Source organism: Ambystoma mexicanum, chromosome 10 (genome assembly GCF_040938575.1).
Source record: "Ambystoma mexicanum isolate Mex_15411 chromosome 10, UKY_AmexF1_1, whole genome shotgun sequence".
Classification (NCBI taxonomy): domain Eukaryota; kingdom Metazoa; phylum Chordata; class Amphibia; order Caudata; family Ambystomatidae; genus Ambystoma; species Ambystoma mexicanum.
Genome location: NC_090932.1, coordinates 71,661,682 through 71,688,852, shown reverse-complemented (window position 1 = coordinate 71,688,852; position 27,171 = coordinate 71,661,682). Strand labels below are relative to the sequence as shown.

At 44.3% G+C, this 27,171-nt stretch overlaps 1 protein-coding gene across 1 annotated transcript in view; it reads left to right on the top strand.

Moving 5' to 3' along the window:
• Positions 1–25,874, top strand: part of PRSS56 (serine protease 56) — a 135,861-nt gene extending 109,987 nt beyond the window's left edge. The window contains exons 13-17 of the mRNA XM_069617542.1: positions 1,648–1,816; positions 8,809–8,959; positions 12,936–13,019; positions 16,441–16,547; positions 20,204–25,874. Coding sequence (XP_069473643.1) covers positions 1,648–1,816; positions 8,809–8,959; positions 12,936–13,019; positions 16,441–16,547; positions 20,204–20,377 — 685 coding nt within the window. The 3' untranslated portion in view covers positions 20,378–25,874. The remainder of the gene's footprint in view (positions 1–1,647; positions 1,817–8,808; positions 8,960–12,935; positions 13,020–16,440; positions 16,548–20,203) is intronic.
• Positions 25,875–27,171: the final 1,297 nt, after the last annotated feature.

Genomic DNA, 27,171 nt, shown 5'->3' with positions numbered 1-27,171 from the left:
TTTCTCGTGAGGGTAGTAGTATTTGGTTCTTCCAGGTTCCTTATACACCCTTGAAGTCGCCTATGGTTAGTGCAATAAGCTGGTGCAAACTTGTTTTGTGTGACTCTTGCTTCATTGCGTTTTTGCATTTGGCTAATGAAAGAAAATAAGAAAAACATTTGATAGTATGTGCATGCATCTGTCCTCTATAGAACTGTGTATGCATGTTCTTTGTGTGTGCACATGTGTGTCCATGTAACGTCGTGCAGGGATAAGAGTGTGCTTTGTGGCTAACGTTGCTATGTTGTGGTGTCTCTAATGACGCCAGCACAGCTGGATATTTATCGTTAGTCAACCTGGTCCAGTGTTGAGGCACCTGTGTTTGTGAAGACGTCAGCTGGATAGGGTTTGAATGGTTGTCTAAGAGAATATTTGGTCACATATGTAGTATGTACTGGCCCAGCTGGAGGCTGGCCAAACTTTGACTGGCAGCTCTCATTTCTCAGTCTCTGGGCTGTCATGTATATAGGGGTCACGAGGACCATTCTAGGTGCCATCTCTTCACAGTGTTTTATATCTCTCAAAGCGCAAAGGAAAAACAAAGAGTTAAGGCAATTGTTCCTCGGTTTAAAATTGCATGCAGGGAGCCAACAGCACATAAGTGCAAGCACTGTCAGTTCCCTGCATACAATTTTCTCCATTTAGCAAATTGAACCCCATTGTATCACTCTTGCTCTTATGTCAGAGCTGCATTGATATCAGTTTTTCATTAGATAAAAAAAAAAACACAAAATACTATTATGCACTGGAAAGTTTGCTGTTCTAAAGATGCCCCCTATATCAGGTGGGAATACTACAAGCGCTCTTGGAGGTTTACTCACCCCAGCGTTTCAGCTCTCATGGGTTACTTTTCGGTCACTCCTAGTTGTATGTTTTCCATTTTAAATTCTGGGCTGAAAGTGCCAGAATCTAAAGTGCCTTTTGGCTAAAAGGACACTGACTGAAGCTAACACACGAAACATAGGAGGGTGGATAGCTCAGTGGCAACGTGCTCGGGCTTGGAAACAAAACGACATGAAGCAACACAGTTTCGAGCCCCAGACCCGCTCTTAGAAACCTGTGGGTATTAAGCACTTTATAAATACACAACTAAGACATATTCCTGTAACAGTGCCTCAATGTCCCCGGGCTGTGTGAGTGCTTTAAAAATTCAAAAAAATAAAATAAATAAATAGGACAACTTGAGAGTACTGTCAAATGGCCCCCGGGGATAATGCACTTTTTCCAGAGCTCTAGGCATAAACTGGAAATTCCGTGTTCAAATCCAGCATAGATTACTCAGACTTGTATCCTTCTCAGGTTAATCAAATACATGCCAATGAATAGAAACATCTGTTATAGTAGCGCCTGAGCTCAGCACTTTATAAAAAAGAAATTGTGAGTACTAGAACAGGGCTCCAGATCTCTGCCTAAATCTATGGTGGGAAAAGTGTCCCTTCTTGAATGAAAATATGCATGAACCCCCTTTATTGTTTCTTGGGTAAAGACTCCTGATGATGAGCTGTACCAGAGGCCCATGGTGTGTGAATGGCCTTCAGAACACCTGACATATGTCTTCTAGGCGCTGCGAGTTCCAATTGTCCTCTCTTCTCTGTCACCCCCTTGCAGGCTGTCTAAGGAACTGTCATTTGAATCCTTATTCCAAGGCGTTGGTCCCCATCTGGAGGACTGGGTGACGCACCTGCGAGGCCTGGCAAGCCTAGCGACAGGGCCCAATGTAGTGACTTCTACTAGCGGTAAAGGTGGCCTGGCAGCGGAGATGGAGCTCTTCAAGCAGGTCAGTGAAGCGAGAAGCTGTTCTCGAACTATGTCATCAGAAAGCATTGATATCTAGAAACAAACAATAGGAATTTCCCAACTATATTATTTCCACATTTGTTTTGCTCACCTGTCACTCATCCCACAGGGTTTTGCTTTTATTGTACTTTTATTTGTAAATTTTAAAAGAAGTTCTCCAATGCATACACTTACATCACTAGTAAGACTGGTTTCAGAAAATGCAACGCCCAGAGAAGAATATCCACCAGGACTCACAAAGTTATATAATCCTGAAGAAGGCTTTCACATTTAAAGAAATGCTGAAACATGTTTACTTTTTAAAGGTCAGGTCATCATTCAACATCATAAGTTATCTTCACCACTTGTAGTTCACATGTGTATTTTTAGAGAACCACTTACAATGTCTAATTGGGCAAGTACAATTATTGAAACTACATAGGGCCAGATCACCAAAACTTTGCACCTGTGAAAGTGCAATTCTGCCCCAGTGCAAAGAATGATTCCTTTCAATTTATTTTTGCACCAGGGCTATGATTGCCCTATTGTTCAAGGGCAGGCATAGCCCTGGTGCAAAAACCATAGCCCTTGAACAATAGGGCAATCATAGCCCTGGTGCAAAAATGATATGAACACAATGGGCCTCATTACGAGTCTGGAGGTAGCCATGCCCTTTATTAAGGGCATGGCTACCCCCAAACTCTGGCCCGGGTCCGGGTCGCGCAAAATGGGAATTGCCGGGTCATTCTGACCTTGGAGGGCCGGTAAATCCCATTCGCGGGACCCGGACCTGGTACGTCCCTATTCCCATTTGAGCCCCGATAGGGCTCAATGGGAATGGGGAGGATGGTAGCAACACCCCGTAAATAACGGGGCCGTTGCTGCCATCCGGTACTGCTCGTGGTACTGCTCTGCACGTCTGGTTTGCAGAACTCGTAATGTTGTGGCGCGGTAACAACGGCACCGTTAGCACTACTGGCACCGTCGTTGCCTTACCGCAACACTTATAATGAGGCCCAATATGTTTTCCCCCAAACTCTAATACTATGGCAATGACCCCTGAGCCAGCGGGCCAATGCCACCTAAAGTACTGCCTCCAGGGCCTGAAGTTACAGGCCCAAGCGCAGTGAGGGCCTTAACAGTGGCCCCGGGGCCATTACCTTAAGGCGGTATTGGCCCGCTGGCGAGGTGGTTCTTGCCATCAGTATTCCGGGGTCTGCAGTCTCGGGATACTAGTTTCCTGGAGTTTGCAGCCCTGGAATACTAATGCGATGATGAAACCTTTTCAATTGACATTTCTTTTACCGTTTGAAAAGGTGTCGACGCAGTATGCGTTAGTTCTAGGAACACCAGAACGCGTGTACTGCTTCATTAGTACGGAGCACCAGGGCACCATTATGGGCCAACTTGTTGCGTACTAATGAATGGGAGGAAACTGGCCACCTTGGAAAAGGGAGAAGGCATTACGTGTGGTCCCTTCTCCCTTTCCATGGTCGCCAGAAAAAAAAGAAAAGAAAAGAGTGTAGCAAGCGCGTGATGCACATAAGTGCATCCACTGGATTACACTGCGGCATGGCTCGGAAATGAGCCAATCCGCATTCAGTGTATCGCGTGGATTGGCAGCACCGTGTACTAATGTGCTTGTGCTTGTGCTTGTTCTTGTGCTTGTGCTTGTGTAATGCGACCCCCGTTCTGATTCCAGCCGGCTGCATTTACTTGAAACAATGCTCCATGAATCCTGCTCCCTGGATATTTCTGGCAGTTTGTTTAGCACCTGCCTAGAAACACGGTTTCCTGGCGCTTTGTGATACTCTACCATTGTTTCAATGAGAAATTGAGAAACCATTGGATAAATGAAAACCAATGCTTCCTCTGAGACCTGCTGACGAAAACAGATGGGTCAACAAGGAAATAGAGGAAGTGCATGGCTTTACGGATGCCTCTGTGAAATAAAGTGCCTCTGGGCGCTACATTCCCTTTAGGAAACGTTTGTAATTATTTGCTGAACATCAAAAGTGCTTCTCCAAGTAGCACTGTGCAAGGTATATTGAAAACTGCAGCAGTCTAATTGGTTTACATAGTCACGATGAAGTAGCTTGTTAATTAAACTGGACGACGGTGGTGGAGGAGCTTGAGACCACGAATGGGAACCGCACAAGAAGGACATTGCATTTATTTATGTATTTATTTATTTATTTATGTATTTATTTATTTATTTATTTTGCATCGTCAGTAAATGCAGTATTTACTGATTAGTGAAGACATGCATTCAAGTGGTGATGCTGGTTGATGATGACTGTGGGATGAAACCACAATAAGACTCCTGGTGATGGGGAGGCAGAACGGCGAAGGAGTGGAACCGGGAGGCAAAACAAGTGGGCCGGGTACTCTTATAGGGTGAGTGGACCCTGGGAGTGTGGAATGCTAGGTGGGGAGAAGCAGGAGACAGATTCAGCCAGGTTGAGGGGTTGGGTAGCAAGACTATCCTTTGGATGGATTTAAACAGAAAAAGGGATTTCACTTGGGAAGGACATTGTACAAGAAGTCACATCCATGAAGGTCACGCATGGAGGTGGGCAGGAAACGTGGAAGGTTATATAGGATGCAGGCTGTAAAGTCCAACACATTGTTAGGAGGAACAGACAAGTTAGAAGATCTTCTGAGTTGGCTGGCACAGTAGTCAAGCCAGTTGGAGATTGGCAGAGTGAAAGGGGGAAAGGGGATGGGTTTTACTGATTTTCAGGAGGATAAGCCTGGCAGCCGTAGCAGTATAGGTGATAAAGGTCTGAAGTGCCCGGTCACTCTGAAAGGTAGACTTTAGATTGCTAGCTTTGGGCAATGGCCGAAGAAGATCAGGTGTCAAGGCCAGAGGAGAGGCTTTGGAGTCTTAGCAGTACATTCACTACAGTTTTAGATGAGTTGGCAAATGTCAAGAACAATACCTTTTCGATGACTTTCCTCATTGTGGCAGGGTCTCCCTTGGGTCCTCTGGCTTCGACCAGATCCCTGGTTTTTGGTCTTGTAGTGAAAGGATCTGTCCTAATGAGAGGCTAGCCTGGGGCTGAATGATATCAGACCTCGGAGTCTTTGGAGGATAGCTTAGGGGCAACGCGATTGGCTTGGAAGCAAGACGACACGGAGCACCACAGGTTTGATCCCCGGGTCCGCGCTTAGAAACCTCTGGGTATTAAGCTCGTTATAAATAGCTTATCGTATCATATCATATCATGGACCCACCCCAGGAGTCAGCCCAACAGGGGCGAGGGAAACCCTGAGGGGAATAAAACCCCATATGTGTTCTTGCAGATGAGAAGAAGGCTGGTAGGTCTGACGTTAGAGGATACGGCCAGCTCCTAATATTCCAGCAAAGGGCAGATGGAAGGTGAGGAGAGAGTAGGCTGAAGGATGACTAAGGCGAATAAGCACATATACTGAGACGAGGAGTTCGGCAGGAGGTGCACAGTAGAAGAATAACGGGTCAGAAAGAACAGGAGAAACAGCGTACCTGCAACAAAGGATTGTAACGTGATCAGTCCACTAACCGGAAGGAAGATTAAGCTTCCAGGATCAGAGCAGGGGATGCATGATGACGTGGCGATGAGTCAGCACCGGATGCAACCTAGACGCAACAGAGAAGACTCGACCGCTACCAAGTCCTACTTCCTGAAGTCGTACAGGTTTCCAAAGGTTCCTCAGGAATGGGGATTCATAACAGTATCAGGCAATGCCACGCCATCAAGTGGCAGATGGTGGATAGGCAGTTAGGGGTGTGGAAGTACAGCTGGGAGTGAAGGGGGTGGAAGGAGAAGATGATCTGACTATCATCAGCGCATAGATCATACGAGAAGCAAGAGGAGAAGCCGAGTTTGACAAGAGAGGAGGTGCAGAAACCGAAGAGGAAATGACCAAGGACAGATCACTGCGGGGAAATGGGGAAAGAGCGATCAACCAGATATGAGTTTGGCCAATCCAGGCCTGGAAGACATGGATTGAGAGCCTGAAGGAGGGGGCGGTGATCAACTGAATCAAAGGTGGCAACGAGATCAAGATGAATGAGGATAAAAGGCAGATGGCAGGTGGCAGGTGGCAGTGCTGGGTTGTAGACAGGGAGTTAAAGATATGGGTAAATGCTATCTCTGTGGATTGTGTACTGCAGCACCCTGATTGGAGGTGGTAACTGCCGGCGCTGTCTTCTGGTTGGTCAGTCATGAGGTTGACGACTACCTGTTTGACTATCTTGGAATAGTGAAGAAGGAAAGAGAGGGGTCAATAGGTGACTCTGTCAGGGTTTATTCAGAATTAGTATCATGGTGCCACTTTGAAAAAAGTTGCAAAGATACCAGAGTGAAGTGAAAGTTTGAAGACAGTGGAGCAATTGGATCAGGTCTGAGGGTGCCAGCTGGACAGCAAATGAATGCCCACTTATGATGAAACACTGAACATGAGAGAGTTACAGTGACATGTCCCTTCCCCGGCACTACAGACACAGTGGAAGCAACAGTCGGTCCTAAAATGCTCTTCATTACCCTGGACATGTCCATGACTGCCCCATCACTACTGGCCTTGCAAAGGCACCGGCTGGTCTGTACTTCTTGAGATTCCCATATTGACCAGTGCACCTCTGGATCCAGATGTACTTTAGTGGCCACTGATGTTTCTCATTCAATAAGTGAGTGGAATAGCCTAATGGGGCCTCCTGTATTCATTTAATCATTGTCTAGGCTACACCTGTACATACACCACATAATTCAAAGTACACTGTAACTCATCTAAGGAGCCTAGATCTCCCTCATCTAAAGTAACTTCACACAAAACTAGCACCAACATCGGTGGGTCTGATCACCAGTACACACTCCAAAAGACCTTCGCCAAGATTTGCCCTTGGGCTGGTAATCTCCAAATATGAACACTTTCCCAGGACGTCATTTTCAAAGGTTGAGTAAGAAATACACTGTTGAGGATACCAACAACATATATTGAAATTTTATCTTTAGAAATCATAGTAGCCAGCTCAGACTATCTACACAAACTAATCTAGACTTCTTTTCCCACTTCCCGTCTACCCGCCTCCTCTGTTACCCCCCTGCTTCCAATGCAACCAGCATGTATAGCTTATTAAAGTCTACCTTCCAGCATTAAGTTATCTGATCCATTTTCAGCAGAATCACAAAGCATCAGAAAGACATATAAAACACCTAACTTTGACAACCAAAGAGACTCCGTCTAAGTACATAGCACTGTCCTACAACAGGCCTACGTAATCCTGGCATCTTGCTCGACTCATCGGATACCCTCGGCAGACTCGAACCTTGACACGTTTAACACATTCACTCTCCATCTTGCTCTCTGCCATCACACCCATAGGTACAACACACACGTGTATCATCATACAGATTTACAGCAATGGGAAGACTATGGTTCAAGCAATCCACAGCCATGTGGTTCCATTACACCAAAATGTCAACTTTGTGATAGAAATAACCGAGTCCCAAGTGTGAAATACCCAACTGCGTTTGATGAAGCATCCAGTCGCCCGGCCGCACAAGCTGCACTGCCCGCCTGGCAACCCCCGCACTTGGGGACTGTTTCTTTATCCCTACAGCCCCCCTACCAGCCCTTGACACCTGCTGTCTGCACTTACCCATGCACTTGCCACATGTTGGACGTTATTTTTTACTATTGTTATTATCTATTCCCATGTACTGCATTTTCCCTTGCTCCCTTCCCTCGCACTTGCGCGATCTGAATGACACCTGGTCTAGTAGGATCGTTGTCTGTCCTCCCTTTGTAGCCCTCCCTTGCCTCGTTGCGCCTTGAAACACTTGTGTATAGGCGCATTATAAATGCCATATCATATCACATCATAAAGTATACCCAATCCATCCTGATCACCCGCGGACCTTCCTTCACTGCCACTGGCCTCACGTCCCGTTGCCCCAAGATCATCCATGAACCGACCAGCACTGCTGCTGGAATCTTCCAACCCACTTCAACCCCACCCCCACAACACACATCTTACCCTCTGATCTGCATCTCTTCACACACTACTGTCCGCCAAGAGTCTTCCAGCAGCTCATGAGTGACCATCACCTGTAGTCATGCCCACCTGGCCTCTCTAATTTTGACCTGCACAACAGAGACCCATAGGGAACAAGTATCCTCTGCAACACCCAATATTGGGTTCCTCCATCATCATCTCAAGCACGTGCAACCTTCAACTTAACATCCCATTGCAAGCCACCAGAGGAATGAGTCAGGGTGTAATTTGGTTTGTTCGAAAATGCCTGGGAGGAGTGAGAGAGTGACTGCTTAAGAGCGGATGGCGGAAAAATACTGGCGGCTTCTGGGCAGAAGAAGATTAACAGAGCCACCCCTCTTTTCAAAGTGGTGCAGCCCTTCAGACAGGGCCTTGTCAGCTTCACCGTTTGCTTTGGATCTCAAAGGAGCTAAATAAATTCCAACCAGGCGTAGGAGAGGAGACGACAGCAAACACCTAGTGGGCTTGCAGATCCTGCAAAGGCTGTGAATGTGAGCCCTCCTTAAGGTGCTTTAATACCGAAAGATTTATTGTGTGTAATCAGGTATGGGCTTGCATACATGAGAGAGTTATGGGTGCACCTGCAGAAAGATAGAAGAGTTATGGAAAATCTACTGTTGTGTAATAAAACTTTGGATGGATATTGATGATGTAAGAGCAGCCTTCTGATTACATCATACATCAAACAGCATCATCGACATATGTTACATTGAAAATGCAGTCCGCAGAGATCCAGGGTCATGGAAAACCATATGTCAGATTGCCTAACTGTTATCAGAGACGTTGAGATTTTAAAAAAAATGTTCTAATGTTACTGCAGCATTAAAGCAATATTGCAAGAACTTGCAAAGTCTACTGACAGTTGTTCATAAATGTACAGTAAAATGCAGGTTCATCTTCAGAGCTATGCTGAGAAGATTGTCTGATGGGAATGTTTCTTGCCCATCCATTTCCAGGGGGATGAAAGCTCGGTGGAAGAACTAAAAGGGCAGGGATGGCTGTACATCCAGAGACTGATGCTGGGCCTGGCTTCTCAGGCACTTGATCAAGACATCGGCCATCTTGAAATGCCTGCCGTGGAACAGCTGGAAATCCTAATGCTCAACGGTAAGGTGGAAGAGGTTAGTTCTGTAGCAGGTTGGACACCAATTCACGGCCAGAAATGGACTCCCCGTGAGGGCACATATGGAAATATAATTCTTCCGTAACAAGACAATCTCCCTAAACATGAAGGATATTTTCAGGCCCTTGCAAAACCGAGCACCTTCTCAGCACACCATGTCTGTGCGCCTTGTGAGTGCTGAGGCCGCAGTGGCCTAAGGTTCCCAATCATGTCTCATTGTCAGTGACTTCGGAAAACGACACAGGGTAGAGTTGGGGACTCAAGGCACTAAAGGTATTTTAATTTTCAAAGCAACCTAGGCCATTTTTGATAGTCAATTTTTGTGTGTAGGAGCATGTAGGGGTTTTCAATTTCAGTGTCCTCTAAAACCTCCAGACAGAAAAAAGATAGATTTGAATGCAATTGTTTGGCCTATAACTTTGCTTCTTTAAGTAATGGCGAGCTGTCCTTTTTGCCTAGGTAATCTAGGAGGTACCAGCTTTCTTAGTTGCCGCCCCTCAGCCTAGGCTGCCCTAGGCCTATCCAACAAGCCCTGACTGCTTATTACAGGAAAGCCTTAGCTGCGCTCCTTGCATAAGACTCGGATCCACCAGAATGTTGCAGATGGCCCAATGCTAAGGCTTCACACAATCTGAGCCTATGACAGAGAGTGCCCTCTCCTTCACAGGCTCCATGTATATATGACATCCAGTACTAGTGCTCTAGGCTCCTCTTCTGGGAATTCCAGTTGACCTGTTGCAAATTGTTTCTACTCAATACATTTGCTGATATCTGGTTCTTTGGAGATTCAACTTACACTGGTACGTCCTCTGCCAGTCTGCTTCCACACAGTGTCCCTCAGGGGTCTGTCTTTGGGACCATCATTTTCACTCTCTACACCTCATCTTCTTCTAAATCCCCTCCTTCACTGGAGAGGTATCTTTCTGCATCACTGACCGCCTCTGCACCATTCGCTGCTGGGTGGTGCTTTGCTGTCAGTTGCTTAACTCCTCTAAATCTCACTCACCCTGCCCACTCCACCCTCCCTTCCCTCAGATACCCTCGCCTCACCCTCCAGTGTCTGCAACTTGGGGGTTCTCTTTGACAGCAATCTGAAACTGCAAGAGTTCTTTGCTGCAAAGGCTGCCAGGTGTAACCTCCCGCACATTCATAAAATGTGCCCAACATTTCACTCCAGCAAGATTTGCATAGCCAGCATAGTCTTCAGCGGGCAGGATTACTTTGCCAGCCTCTTCTTGGGTCTCCCTCTATTCGCTCTTATACCCCTTGTTGCAAGGTTCCTACACTTTGCCATCCGCACCTTCTTCAACCGTTCTTCATCCTCACCCACCTCTGTGCCCCACCTTCATGTGGACTCTCAGTCAATGCAAAATTGCTCCCTCTTTAAAGTCCTTCTTCGACTCTAATCAATCCATGGTATATCCCCCAAAACTACCAACTGGATAACTCCCACCAGTGATTCTTACACACTGAGTTCTGAAGCCCTCCATATCCTACATGTATTGGTTCTCTCTGAGCTACTGCCCACTTCCAGTCCTTCAGCCTTGTTGCCACCTGCCATTGGACCTCCCTATCCCCCCAGCCGCACTGTATCAGGATTCAGGACATTGAAGCAATACTTGAGTGATCTAGCAGCCTCCGCCCTCCTCTGTGATCCCCACTCTCACCCACCACCTTTAGGCACGTGCCAAAATCTGTAAATCATCATCTCTGTATATGCGCGGCATGTGCTCATTGCATGTCAGTACTGTCCCTTCTTCATTGCCAAAACCTCCCTACTCAGAGGCTGTTTACTCTGTCTGTCATGGCATCTTGTATCCTATTGTAAGGCAGGCAGTCTGGGGATTTCAACTCCAGTGCCTTCTACATCATGTACAGAGCCTCATGTTAGAGCTCTTCCCTCCCCTCTAATAAACTCAGATGCAAAACGTGGTATGGGAAAACAACTATTTCCATGTAGGAACAATTTTAATATTTGTATTCAATCAGTAGAATTTACATTGCTTTTTGGTTGAGGCCATATATATGATAACATCCAAATGCCAATACACCACAACTAAACCCAGTGGAAAACTGAAACTTACACCAGGATCTTCAGACACCCCCCTATAGAAGCACATTTCCTTAACCGATTTTTTGTGATACCTTCAATCTCCAAGTGTCCCATCCTAGGTGGCCACAGGATTGTGACGCCGTACCACGTGCCATTGATGTTTGCCATTTATAGACTTGTTTAGCCCCACAAACTCCCTTCTCACATCTGCTTGTTCTCTTCCTGAAGCGCTTCAGATATCTGTCCAAAACCTGGGTGCATGAGTCATGCATGACTCACAAGCATTCCCATCTCATCCAATCACACTAAATCATATCCAATGAATTATATGCAAGTGTATATAATAACATTTACAATAACACCCAATCACATCAAACCTAATCATGTGTAGTCACTTCTTACTACATCTCCAATCACATCAAACCACATCCATAATCACATCAATTCATATCCTCAATCACATCAGCTTGTATCCACAGCCACATCAAATTACAGCCACAATTCCGTCAAATATCATGAAATCATATTAACACAATCCATCAAATCACGTCAGATGACATCCACATCATACCAATCCACAATCACTCCAGATCACAACTACAGTCGTACAACATGGTACCCAAAATCACACCAAATCATATCCACAAGCATATCAAATCACTTTTAATATGTATAATCATATTTTAGCAACAATCACATTAAAAACATCCATACTCACATAAAATCATATTGGCAATTTCATCAAATTACATCCACAATTCCAGCAAATCAAAGAAAATGACATCTAAAATACGGTAAATCACATCCACAACCACAACAAATCCCACCCGCAATCACAGTAAATCACATCTAAAATCACAGTAAATCACATCCACAATCACAGCAAATCACATCTAAAATCACAGTAAATCACATCCACAATCAAAGCAAATCACATCTGCAATCACAGTAAATCACATAAAATCACAGCAGCAGTCACATCTAATTATATAGACAGTCAGATCAAATCATGTAAATGACATCTAAAATCACATCTGCACTGTCAGTGTCATAAAATCACACCCATTATCACATAATAAATCCTTTCACACTTTCATGCAGCATCGCCTCCCGTGGATCTCAGCGGGGGTCTTTCACTAAGCACTCATCTTTGCAGTGCTTAAGCGCACAGATGGGAAGGATTAAGATTACAGCTGGGTTTAAGCACCTGCCCACCTCTAGTTAGACTCTGTGATGGCCGAGGGATCAGGAGAACAGAATGTAATCACACAGAGGTTTGGCAAATATGAAGGGCCTCATTTTCATAAACATAAGCAGGAACATCTCTGTGATAAGGTGTCAAGTAATAGCAAGGTAAAGTCATGCACCAAAGCTTTAATCCCTTTGCTACTAGGAGCCGCATTCCAGATTCCATTACCCTGTTCCGCACTAACATAAACGTACACAACATACCGGGCAATCTCAGCCCAAAGTTCAAAGTTCCAAGTCACGTGGTGAGGTGTGGAGGTGTGGAGGTGTGAAAGGATATTCATTGGGGTGAGCTGTGTCAGGCATCCAGTGATGTTGAGTTGTGAAAGCCTCTATGTAGAGTTGGGATGTGGAGAGTAGTCTCCAGGGTCGAATTGTAGCAGACCCTGAGTTTGGTTGATCTGTGCTGTGGGGAAAACTCACTGGGTGTTGAGCTGTTGAGAGCACTCTCTTGGGTTGAGCTGCGCAGGGCACTCGGTGAGACTTAACTATGGAGTGCATAGAGTGAAGTTGAGCTGTGAAGTGCACTCAGTGGGATTGCGCACTCAGTGGAGCAGCACTGTCAAGGACACTCAGTGGATAGTGGGTTGCTTTGGACACTTATCACGCTGTGGAGTGCACTCATCACACTGCTTCTACTTGTTTTTTACTGTCTGCAGAATCCGAGACCCTCAGCCGACCTTCTCGTAGACAGGCAAGAGATGTAACTGGGACCATTGCAGAGAGGAGAGCAGACTCCAGAGGTAAGGTTTGGGCAGATGTGCCCTTATGCAAAATGTGGACGATTCAAGTTGGGGGCAGACGCTTTGACCCAGAGCTAAATAAACAGCGTAGGACACTGCCCCATCATTCTTCAGGAAACCATTGCATCGTTCCACATGAGCCGAGCACTGGTGTAACAGTGGAGACCACTATGTTGGTGGCTGGAACCTTATATAACTCTTAACATAACTTAGCCTTATCTTTGCTAGAGGATTGCAGAAGAAATGCAATAATGCTTCCTTCACCTCTGGCTTTGCAACATCCACCTGCCCCTACAATAGATGTACTTTGCGGCCACCAGATATTAACTGGGTCCACTCGTAAACATTAGTGCCTACCACGGTGATGCTGTGGGAAACACTGAATGTGGATTGGCTCAATTGCGAGCCTTACCACAGTGTAATCCTGTTCACACATCGGCATGCACCTCGCGTCGGGTCTCATATCTTCCTCACTCACCGCCATCCGCTTCCATTTCTGGAAACAAACTCGCATTACTTGCGAGCCCGGCACAGCACGCTGCAGCTTCCACAATAGTCCACACTCACTTTCAAAAGTGTTTCGCAAGTTATGCAATCTCACTACATTACCTCCCAACTCATTAATACGGATCAACTTGGCCCAAAATGGCGCCTTGTTGATCCGTAGTAATAAAGGAGTACACGCATTCTAGTCTCTCTAGAACTAAGACGTACTGCAGCGGCTGCCTTTTCAAATGGCACAAACAAATGCTGATTGAAAAATAAAACAACACCATTAGTATGCCGGGGCTTAAAACCTCAGAATACTAATGACAATAAGCCCCTCCCCAGCGGGCCATATCCGCCTAATGGTAATGCCCCCACAGCCTTCGTTAAGTCCATCACTATGCTCAGGCATATAACTATGGGCCCCAGGGGCATTACCTTAGGTGGTAATGGCCCGCCGGCTCGGGGATTATTTCCACATTAACGCCTTAAATCCTAAGGGCCAGTATGTTTATCCCATTTATATAGGAAGGCATAAAGGGGGTTTTAACCAACTGTTAATAATTAATCATGAACCGATCTAGATCTATTGTCTCATCCACTCGGATCAACCCTAGCCTATGTTTGCTTCAAGTGACCTGGTGAACTATCTTAGTAGGTCAATGCTCCTTCTGCATTTTGTATGTGTAACACAATGGTCAGAGGTTGGAATGTCAACATGTTGACTTTGCCTTTCTGCTGTATCCCAGCGATAATATAGTTGTATTAGTGTTAAAAGTGCATTTGAAAGTTGGCAAAGCAGTTTTCTGTTTGGCTCCTGAGTATGACACAGTTTGTTTAGCAGATTAGGGATTAGGACTGGCGGTTGGCCAGTAATTCATTCTAATTAAGTGCAATTGCTGTTTCAGATTTCAGAAAGAAATCATTCCTGTGGCACACATTTCTATCACAACGACATGATCTATTATTTTAGGTGCAAAAAAGATTGTTTGATCAAATATGAATCTTGAACAGTTCTATTTTAAGGTTGTGTGTGTTGTCACATATGTGAGACTTTGACTAAGGTGATAGAGTTTGACTTCACATGGTTTTATTAATGTGGTATATTGGTTGACAGGCACTTTAATGGGTACTTGACAGATGAGTTTTCCTCAGTACGAATGTCGGAGTCCAGTATATATAATTTAACTTTAATTATTTAGTTTGTATCATTTCGATGTATTGTTACCAAAGCTCTTTCAAAAAATCTATAATCATGTATTGTGCTAGATAACTACATATTATTAATGGTGACTACACACGGTAGAGCAACAGTGTTGTAGATTATGTGCTAGTTATAAAATTTCATTTATGTTTAGAATTGTGAACTGTATAATGCTATAAGAAATGTTAGCACCCGGCCCGGCAAACAAAAGAAAAACACATACCTATGTTGGCTGGATTCCAAGCCTTACTGGATGGTAATCCCGATCAGGCAACGGCGTGCAGCTCACTCCCATCTCCGACAGTGTTAAATTCTGGAATGGCCACCATGGAAAGGGAGAGGGACTATGTGTAGTCCCTTCTCACTCTTCCATGGCTGGCATTTTTTTGTTTACTTTTTTCAACTTACTTCAATGGCCGCCATGGAAAGGGAGAAGGGACTACAGCTAGTCCCTTCTCCCCTTCCATGGTGGCCATTTTCTTTGTTTACTATGGCCGCCAAGGAAATAGAAAACAGACTACGTTTTCTGTCCACAACGGCCATACTGTAAACTTTTGTTTAATTTTTCTTTTCCGGCTGTGAAACGCAACATGTCTCGCAGCTGGGAAAAAATACATTAGTACCCCAATATTATGGGCTGGGGTACTAATGGCAATAAGTCCCTCAACTGCGGGCCATTATTGCCTACAGTAATGCCCCCAAGGCCTTCGTTAAGTCCCTCGCTATGCTCAGGCCTGTAACTATGAGCTCTGGGGGCATTACCATGGGTGGTAATGGCTAGCTGGCTCTGGGCTTATTGCCACAAAAGTGCTTGTTACATCTTCTCATTAGTTGAGTCTACAATATTTCGCCATGCAAACAGATTTGTGAGGCCTTCTTCAGGACAAAAAAAATTATACAGTCAATATGAAACTAGAAGGCCATAAAAAGTCACTTTGGATATGTATTGGATGGTGGGTTTGTATTCAAAGTTGGAATTTTCTTCACATAGAAAAATTGCCCATGTTTGTAAAATGAAATCTTTAATGTAGATGTGACCGTCACAGCATCAGTTTTCTGATTTATTATGTTTTGGGGGCATTTTGAGATATGATTTCTAGTGGCTTTCAATCCACAAGAGACCTGAGCACTATTCGTTGCAACGGTTTATTTCCCAAGACCTGTACCCATTGTTCTCAACTTGAAATTGCCCCTGGGTTCTCTATGGTCTGGCTTTGCTAACATATGTATGCGTCCTTCATCCAACAGGAGATGCAATGAGAAATGTTATACATATTGTATACATATCACCTGTATATGCTGCCTTCTCACAATCCTCTCTTTATAAAACACCCTGAGGATACAAGCACAACTCTCAACCATAACTACACCATTCTAGAAAACAAACTGCCTTGCACTGATATTAAAATGAACAGTTTGTTCATGAAGTCAACCTGTCAATCACACCACTGAGACCCAATCAGAATGTCTGTTATACTGTCAATGTCTTTTCATAATAAATCTTCAAAAAATAGCTTCATGTGAGTTGACTGTATTCTAATGAGACATCAAACCTTAATTTCTTAACTGGAGAAAAGATTAGCCCCAGTGACCTCCTACTACAAGACCAAAGAGATTGGAAACCTTGTGCAGTCTGCCGCGCAATGCGTCAGTTACGTTTGGCGTATGTGTTGTTCCGTTAGAACCTCAATGGTGCCCAAATACTGAACGCCATCCTTATTTTCTGTCCAGCATGCCGTGCCTTGAATGAGTCCCAGGCGAATGTGGCTGCCCTCAGGGAGCAATGTAAGTGGATCCTGCGGGCCCCGGAATCCAAACTGTCCATGGCCTTCCAGGAGGTGAGTGGCTAGGTTGCCTTAACTAATAAACCAGTAATAATACCAACCCTTACTAAACTGGCCAAACCGCAATACCAAGCTTTACTAAACTGGCCAATCTGCAATACCAAGCTTTACTAAATTGGCCAATACGCGTTCTACCAGAGTCGCTGAAAACTGCCATGACCAAGAAAATGTACCCAGTAGTTGTGGCCAAATATTGCAAATATTCAGAGACACATTTCATTTATTTTTTGAGATTCTGTGGATTTCCAAAAAGCCTGTTCATAATTCTGGACCTTTCAGCCAGGGAATGGTGAGTTTCTTTCAGGAAAAGGTAAACAAGTTCTTACGCCTTTCCACGATGATCCATGCTTTCGATGAGAATATTGGTGTATTTCAATAGAATTAAAATGAGTAAAATTTAAGGCGGCTCTGCTGGGAATTCCTATCAGGCCTAGTGATCACTTTATCTTTATAAGCACAGATCATCTATTTAGAATCAGAGTGTCTGAGTTACCACTTTACCACTTTGAGGAAGGTCTTTCAATGTTTGATATATTCTATAAACCTTTTGAGTACCTATGCACAACCCTGGAAAGGTTATTCTTATGTCTAAAACCTAGCCAGTACTTTGATTGTAATGCTTCAATACACATATAACAATAACAGTAGCAACACAAATAATAAAAATAATAGTAATACTAACAATAATATGATCAATAGTGCTAATATCAATAATCCAAACTATAAAGCAATAATAATAATTAGAGTCATGCTATTATTTTAATACTATGTATAATAATAATTGCCATGAACATGACATTAATAATACAAATAATAATAATAATAATGATAATAATGATGTCATTAATACTACTAAAACACAAATATTACAAATAATTACAATGATATAACTATTAAAAATAAAAGATGAGAAACATCAATAATACTAAAACAATCACCAATAATATTATAAATGTAAATACAAATCACATACATTGAAATAATAAGACTAATGATAACAGTCTTAGCGCGTATAATGACAGCAGCATGAGAATATTATAAATAATAATAATAAAAGCATTACATTAATAATAAACACTATCATAATAATACTATCAACATTAAAGTCAAAGAGATTAAAAAGATGGTAAGAGTGCAGTGAACTGGGAGTGGGCTGGAGAAGTTGGAGATCAGCGGATTGATAGCGATTCTGGCGCCAGGTGCAATTGATTTGTGGTCAGGGAGTAGATCCAGTATGTGCTATGTTCACCTATAGCGTCCAATAAGCTTGCATTGTTAGTCCAGGGACGCTGGTATTACGGGTTCGGTGCTCACTGTAAATATCTATGTTTGACCGTCAAGTCATAAGTTTAAATCACTCAAGCGGCAGCTCAGCTTTATTCACGTAAGGTCACGTGAATTAGAAACAGTGTTTTTTTGGTAATACCAATGCCTGTTATTTAAGTGCAAAGAGACAATTCACTCAAGGGTGTGCTAGATAACTGGTCCATGTTATTGTTACTTTATCACAAGCTTCGCTCCATCATTCCGGCAATGAGATCCACTATAGCTTTCCGCATTTACGACAGGTAAAATAGAGTCTTTTACGCCCACCCCTCCATCATAGACCATAAACCATATTAAACAAAGCAGTAACTACTGCGGCACACAGATGTCCAAAACAGAATATTAGCACCCTGGGTGGAATGTTGGAATCATAGTGGCCAATCAGAATCCAGGCCTTCCCATCATTATTGTCTGGTGTGCCCATTGGTCCTGCTAGCTTACAGGGTTCCATTTGCTAGAGCAGGTGCCAAACACTACCTTCCAAGACGGCTCATTCTCTGCCACCTGCGTTCCAAGCACTGCCTGCCACTTGCTCCTGCATGTCCTCATCTGACCGCCTCCTCCTTTTGTTGGCCTCCTCTGCGCCGCCAAACCTGCATCGGCAACAGAGAGGTTGCTCCCATCAGGACCTGCTCTGATGCCTCTATCTTCCACTGGCCTCTTCCCTGCCCTCTGACCCCGAGAGGCGACAGTGAAAAGGGACGAGTGCCTACATTACAAAATGGGGTTTGCTTTCCTAATCCAGAATGTTGTTAACAATGCTTAGCACCCAACCGCTCCAGTGGGACACTGTAAGAACTCCGAAAAATCTGTCAAGTGTTCTTGGATATTTAAAATTCAAAATGTCTGTTTAGACTGCAGAGGTCCTGTTGGGCAACATTCTTTAATTTGCTGCATGACGTACATTAGCGCTCGATCATATAGTGCCCCATGGATCCAGGTTGGGATTGAAACTCCTCTCACGCCTTCATTTGGAGCCAAGAAAGTCTCTTCAGCACTGGGGTCATATGTTCTTGAGACCCCTCTGGAAGCAGCATTATGTAATATTTAGAGCCACTGAAGGGTGGGTTGAGTAGCCCCTCAGAATAATTAGCGGCTGTAATCCAGCTCCGTGCCAACTACTGCCCAGACAAAGATGGCACAATGAGAGTCAGACAAGAGTGGCCTGCTTGAGTTACATAAGATAAGTATTAAGGGACCCGGATAATTAATAGGCTGCTCGAAGTAGAGTTAGTAGGCAAAGATGAAACTTCCAGCCTTATTTACAAAATGTTTTCAATGGGACTTTCCCATTTCAAAACATTTTTGTAAATCGGGCCTTTAAGGATTGAACCTTTTTCTGCACCTGAATAGAGTGGTCTGCAATGACAAAGTACAGGGATAGTTCCTTATTCCTACAGGTCATATATGTAGATGATGTCACCTACAACTATGTTATTGCTTGATTCGGGCCCACACACTTATCCGTCCCCCACCTACCTATTCCACAAAAAGTATTTTTCAAGGTTGTATCATTTTCATGGTCACCATCTAAGTGGATGATGATTAGAGTATCAACAGCATCATTCTGAAACTCGGTGCCCAAATGTAAGAGAGGTCATATAGTGGCTTAACAAAGTTATTGAAAAACAGTGGCAACAAACAAGACCCCTGAGGGACCTCACAGTCCACCAGATGTTAGCAGGATTTGAATCTACCAATACAAACACCTGATACTCTATGGTGCAAAAAATGACTCAATCCATTGCACTGATGTAACAGACACCACTGCCACCTTCATCAAACAATGTAGCAAAATGGAGGTTTCAAGACGGTCAAATACTGCAGACAAATATAATGACATCATCAGGCCAATACTACACTCATCTATCTATTTGCAGCAAATGATGTGATGTTATGTTAAGGGTTCCATGTCTTAGCTTCAGGTGTATTTACTGCTGTGTCTTTTTCTCTGTCTTGTCTGTTTTGTCCTGCTTTCTCTCTGGCCCAGTCTTTTTTTGTCTTTCTCAAAACACACACTGACCAGCTCTTGGTTTCTTTGTTTTGTTTCTTACTCATCACGTCTTACTCTTTCCTACTTTGTTTTAAATATTTTTCTCATGCCTCATTGTCTCTCTCTCTCTCTTTTGTTTCAATTGTCCAGCATTGTATCCTAGTCTCACCAGGCATACCTTTAAATCTTTCTCATTGAATCTGTTTGCATCATCCACTCTCTTTCCCTTGTTTGTTTTATCGCTGTTGCTCTCTTTTATTGCCTCTCCTCTTCCTTTTCTTCTCTTCAACTGTCCATACCAATGATTCCATGACCTCTCTGTCTCTTTCAGATACTCGTAGACCTGGGATCAAAGAATGAAAAGGGTCTTTTCCGAGCCCGGGTCCAAGCTACTGTGGGTGGCAAAGCTATCACCTTCAACAGCCTGATAGGTTTGGAAAAGGCCTCTTTGGACCGCAGCATGCCGGGACTGATTGCGTTGGCTCTCGGGGCTTTAAAGACCTAAGAGGTGGCTTCCTTCTTGGCAAGTACCCGCCATCTACCTTGAGCCCAAATAAAGTCTCCAGGAGGCAAAACGCCAAAAAAAGCCAGGACCCTGTCCTGCCATGGTCTTGAAGATCCACTGACCAGTGCACTAGTGGACCGTTTCTGCTCCGTGTGCTGAGAAGGACGGCAGAGACGAAATATCAATATCAAGGTGTTGGCCAAGACCAAAAGTAAGCGTTTACTACTTTAATAGAAACATCAGATGGAGAATTTGATGGAACTGGGAACACAAAACGAAATCACTTGTGGAGTCGGGTGAAACAAACTACCATCTTTATGTGACCTCTGAATTTGCCAAAGTTGCTGCGCATGGACGATCATTTGCCTGGAAGATAGGCTAGGCAATGAAAAGAGCCCTTCTCCTAATGGACATCACATAATGCCCAGGAAACCTGGTACTGAGTCTATCCGTCAATAATCTAGGCCGTTCCAGAAGAGCAGTTTCCCAATGTACCATTGAGGGTGGCGGAGCAGACAGCCATAGTAATGGACAAGACCTGTCACCGTTTCATCTACGCTCCAGCGTGTGAGAGGCTTGGGTTTAGCATCTCTGTTCACTGGCCTCATGGTTTGAGGATACCTCTACAGCACCATCATTCAGTGCAAGCCTACTTGCTGGGTGGCTCGATGACATGTATTGCTGGGTGTCTCGATGCCATGTTTTGCTGGGTGGCTAGATGCCATGTTTGTTTGGTGGCTCTAGGACATGTGTTGCTGTCAGGTACTCTATGCCATGTATCGGGGGCAGGCATCTTTGCAGCAAGTCTACACTGACAAGCAAAAGCTATCCCATGTGTATGTTCCTGTAAAGGTACCTACTTCTAGATTATTCTACAAGATCAGAAAGAAAGGTAGCCCTGCCGAAGGAACGAAGCTGCATCATAAGCCATCGACGGGTCTACCGGTTGGCAAGCTATTCATCATTTGTTGCGCGAAGGCCTATTTGTCTGAGGACATCACACAGTATCGACAATGCTTTGGAGCCATGAGTCATGCGAACTGTTGGCTTATTAAGAATCACAATACAGCTACTCAATGTCAGGCCTTTGACCAATTTCTGATTGGCTCTTGGGGTGAGTCTGCATAATCGCCATATGTCGGACACCGCAGCTTCACTGATCACCTATTGGGCGAGCTGTAGATCAATTGATCCCAACGAGATCCTACACGCAGAACATTTGCTATGTGTGCTGGTTGCAGACCGCTGCAAGGTTTCAATGCATTAGTTGCCTCTTTGATTCCAAGTGTGAGGAGGCATTTGGGGGACTGCACAGAAGCCTGCCTTCTACTCAGCTATATGCTGAATAAGACTCACCGGACTTTTCAGGCAATGGCAACTCGCAGACAGCCCTCCAGATAGGCGGAACACCTGTCTGCTCCCCTTCCTAAAATTAGACAAATACTGCAAACTAAAAATACAAGAAGTAACAGCTATGCAGGTGCCTGGCCCCTGCTGCTGCCAGCATGGCTTTGATAATGTGTTCAGACCAGAGGCCTGAACACCACCTGGCCCAGAGAGGAGCTCTGCTATTGTGTTATCTGATCTGAAGAGGGACTCAAAGATTGTGTTTAAAACATTCATTAATCGAAATAACTGGGCACAAATACACTATGGCCCTCATTACGACCCTGGCGGAGATCCATGGTGCAATTTGCACCATGGACCATGGCGCAGAGCTGCCAACTCCGCCATGGGGGTTGGCGGACTTACCGCCCCATTCCGACCTTGGCGGGGCGGTAAGTCCCCAATCCCCATTTACCCTTCCCCATTCCCATTTTTGCCCCATAGGGTATAATGGGAGTGGGGAAGGCGTTAATTACGCCACCGTAGCTTACGGTGGCGTAATTAACGAGGGGTCCCGTAGCGCCATGGATTTTTCCGCCCGGAAAATCCGGGCATAAAAATCACCATGGCGCTACGGAAAGTCCTAATCTGGCGGAGAGGTACGCCATGCATTACGCTGGCGTAAACCCCTCTCCGCCAGGGTCGTAATGAGGGCCTATGTGTTGCAACAAAAATTCCCATGTTTTTCTTTTTTAACTTTTATTTTTCAAAAGGAATACATCAACTAAACAACAGCACTCGGGGGTAAACCATGAAAAAACCCACCTTCGCAGTTTTTCAAAATAAAGATTCGCAATCCTAGAAAGAAAAAAAGAAACATTGTAAGAATAATCCGAAACATTACACAGTTAGCAAAATAACCTGAAAGGTTCACCACAGCATCAGATTTAAACACATAACCCCAAACAGCAACACACACTCCTGCAGACACAAACACCCATACACACACACCCACCTCCCTTCCTTTTCACAGCACAATGTAGGCCCTAATCACAAAACATAACCATACAATTCGTTAAAAGATGTCCACATTTCCAAATAGGTATCCTCTCGCTTCCATGTCATTTCACCGGCCCCCTTTTTTCCGACGGGTGTTTTGCCATGGGAGTTTTGCCCAAAAACTTCATCAACATTTTTGAAAAATTATTTTGGGGGTCTCACCTCCCAAACCCCCCTTAATTTAATTTGATTTATTAACCTCGCCCCAACCCTTTATTTACCCTTCCCCCACCCCCAAAATTTCAATGGGAATTTTTTGCAAAACTCCTGCAGCAAAGCACCCGTCGGAAAAACGGGTGTCGGCAAAAGGATGCAATACCATCCTCAACCCATCCTTGAAAACATGACCCTACCAAAGCTAGACAACATCTGTAAATCAGTCCCCCAATCTTCACCTGTGGCTTTTTCCCTGTTTTCCAGACTTTCAGTATCTGCTTTACGGGCACCAGTAATGACCTACCAATCCACTGAGTAAGACCACGAGCTATCACACACCTGTCCTGCTTAGATAACAGAATAACCTGCACAGCTGATCTAGGGAAGCACACACTTAATGTCATATCCAGTCTGTCTAACACATCCTTCCAGGAATTCTCGATGTATGCAATAGTGCACCCCTCTCCGTACCACATCCCCAGCATAGATCCTTATCCAGTAATCCCAACTTGTGCATGTGCACAGGCGTCCAATCTAAGCGTCCAAGTATCTTCTGTCGAATCAATCTCAAATTCCGATCTAATGTTGCTCTGTAGCCTGCCTTCGTCATGTAGTCCCAATGCCCTACTGAGAGTTTGCGATTCAATTCCGTCGGCCAAACCTGTCGTAGGTTATCCCAGCGCTCAACGTATTCCGCTTTCACAGGCATGGCACTAAGAAATGTCGAGACCATTTGCAGGGGCGAGTCAAAACTCCTACACATGTCCGGTTTGTCTGTACCCGAAGCACTTAGCAAATCAATCCGGTGGAATAATAACCTCTTAACCAGTGCCCCATCTCATGTCTCTCTAGTTTAAACTTGCAACGTAAAGCAACAAAGCCCGCCATATGCTCATTGCGCAAAACGTCGTCTATGTTTCTAAAATTTAAATGTATTTTATCTTGCCTAAAGATACCCCAGTGGGCCATAAGCACTTTTATTTTTACTCCCTGAAAAATCTTTTTACTCCCAACTAACAAACACTAACCCCACCTCAAATCTGAGGCGCCTGCCTACAGCCTCTCTCTTTTTTCAGAAGGCAACCAATGGTAGGTTTTCAAAGCATCAAACGTGTATCCCCAAGACCCCTGTGGGTATTCGTGCACTTTCTCACCTAGGGAGCAGGTACGCCAAGAAACTACAAAGTGAACGCACTTAGTGCACGTCGGAGTGATAACTTATTCAAATAAACCCACTGATTCCTCATGGACTGAATGCACACACACACTTGAAATTAACTTAATGTTTCAGCAAATTTCGATTTGGTAGGTTCTTAATACACATATTACTATTTTTGTTCAGAAGGGCAGTGGTTGAAGTGTACGAAAAGAAGTAGTGGATCTATGTTCCCTACTAGCCTGTACCGCTCCCCACAAACCCCATCGCCACGCCCTCTCCCACGCGCAATATAAACCCCAAAACACATGCGCCTGCTGTTTCGGGAAACGCAACCATTCCGGAATGGTTTCTTTTTAAAATAAAACTATAGGGACAGTAAAACTTAATTAAAAGGCGTATAGGAGCACCGCTCCCGACCGCTCCCGCCCACTTCGACCACTGCAGAAGGGGGATACGAGACAAACGTCAAGGGGAGCAACGCTTGCTGTGTGTTTTTAACTATTGTTGTTAGTATGTTTCTTGTATTTGCAGAGTAATTTAAGGACATTTGGTCTAGTGGCATGGTGGCTGACCTTGGACCCTTGAGGTGCGAAGTCTAATGCCATCTATTGCAGGAGACTAATCAAACATTATGATTATGTGAACATCACTATCTCTCTGGCTCTAAAATTGCAAAGAGGGGAAAAGTGAATATGTAAAATGCCAACCAATGGACAGTGTGCCAGCCAGCAGCCATCTTGTACTGCCTAAATAACATGTTCCCACTCGCCATCCTCATCGTGTCCTGGTTTCTAATCTGTTAATCTTTGAGTCATTGTTTTGGATGTGACACAGATGTCCCTCTAAGTCTCTCGCTACTGCTTGTGGGTGGAGATTTAAAATAGAAATCTCCAAATCCTCTCCATGTTTTAGAGCTGTCTACACAAAAAAAACAGGAGAGTCCAGTACATCTAAATAATAGTTCTTCACACAGTTGGTGTGTTTGGGGCTGTCAAGAACTGGATTTAGAGACTCCTGGAATAAAACATATTGACGGGGACTTTGGGGACTCTGTGTTAAGAGTGGGTGGTCTAGCTCTTTTCCCGGGAGGCCGGTGTCCACAACTCTAAACACATAGACCCTTGTTGGTGTCAATTTGGGCATTCTTGGAAGAGAGCTCAAGAATCGTACATGGAAGCCGCCTGGCCGAAATATTCTTCTCAATATTTATATGTATTGTGTGTTTACTTTAGATGTTTTTTGTAATTATTGTTTCTGTTAGTACCCTGGTGCCTAGGGGCTAGCTTTGGCGCTATAGAAATAATAACAAACAAATAAACGAACTAGCCCTTTTGCACAGCTGTTATTGCAAGTTGGGGAGCTTTTGATGGAGTATGCATACACTCACACTGGCATCAACACGTGACCTTTCATGAGTACCGAAATAACAGCACAAAAGTCATATTGGTGCCTGGAAGTGGTTCAGAGAACACTGTGCGCTAGTCAAAAATAATCCTTGCCAGACTATAAAAACAGATCCTTGAGTCGGAAAACAATTGACTGCTCATGATATTTGAGCTTCAACGCCCTTGTGGTTCGAAAGTTATGACGTCTACTTTTTCTTGTGGCACTGAAAATTTGTAAGTTATGTATATAAGACTATGGACATCAGAAGGCGTGCAGGTGCAGGCGCTGACAGCATGTAATGAAAGAGAAACAGCACCTGGCGTCAATTTCATGTTGTCTCTATTTATTTGTACAGATAATGCATATGATTGTGAGGACTTTTGTACATGGTTAATGAAAAATAAAGTTATCAGTAAGGAATGCAAGAGTGTCTGAAAATATTTATTTTCAACCTGCACCAGATGGGGCTTTGTGCAGCCTTTTACACACCTGGTTGGAGGGAGACCTTTAAGTGGACCGGGTCTCTCCAGATCCAGGGCACAACAAAGCAGATGCAAGACCTTCAGAAGGGGGTCTTGCCAAATCCCTAACTCAGTTCCTTAGGTGGCAGAATCCTGTGAAGTGTCACTTGCCCCCTCCTTTACCCTTTAGCCCCTGGCTCCAGGAACGCAGTGGCACATACACAGGTGATTAAATTAATTCATTAACAACAGAGTGATGTTAAAACCGTGATTCCTTTCAGTGGCCCTCAGAGATGGTTTAGTTCATTTATTTTTGTGATGAGTCAAAGGGTGAAAATGATCCCCCTTCTTATAAATGTAAGCGCTCAAAAGAGAATGCAGAGGAACACAGGAGACATCTGTGCTAAAGTGCAGAAAAGATCCAGAGACACAGAAGAACCAGAAGAAGATGGTCCGTCTGTGCCTGAGTATGATATGATATGATATGACATTTAAAACGCGCCTATACACAAGTGTTGATTTAAAGTCTTGACCCTCGCGAGTGCTGTGGCGGGCTGTGGTACTGCACAGACCATAGCCCAGTGTCCCCAGTGCCAGTGTAGCATTGCCGAGATCAGTCAACACAGCTGATCTACTCCACCGCACCTCCAAAGTCAGAACCCTGCAGAGTGATGAAACTGCCAGTAATTCCATAACAGTGAGATCTAGGGTTTGCCCTCCAGCCCCCCAATAAAACTATATAGAGCGCCAAGAAACCATGCATGTGGCAACTGTGGCCTACGGTTGCCCCCCCACTCTGGAACTCCCTACCACCTCACATCAGGCTCATTGATCCCACTCAGCCTTTCGCAAAGCCATCAAAAAAACCTCTTTGTCTGACTGTATAGACCTGTGTTCTGTGATACTAAGTAACCATTGACTCTGAAACTCTGAAATGTAAACAAGTCTTTCACTGGGTGGCTTCTTTGTAACCCTTCATCAAGCCTTCTTAAGCTCTGATACAGGGCCTCTATGCTTGCGGGCTGTAGTGCACTCTAAAAATCCAAATAAATAAATAAATAAACAGCGTGGGTATAAGAGCCTTTAACATAACATGACATAACATATCAAATGTTGATACAGGGTATTTCTCTTTTTTCAAAACATAAAGGCGCTGTATTTAAGGTTCTTCAATTGAAAATATTTTGCTTGTAATGAATGGGCAGCAGTGGAAACTCAAATTTGTGTGAGCGACGTAGCGACTGAGC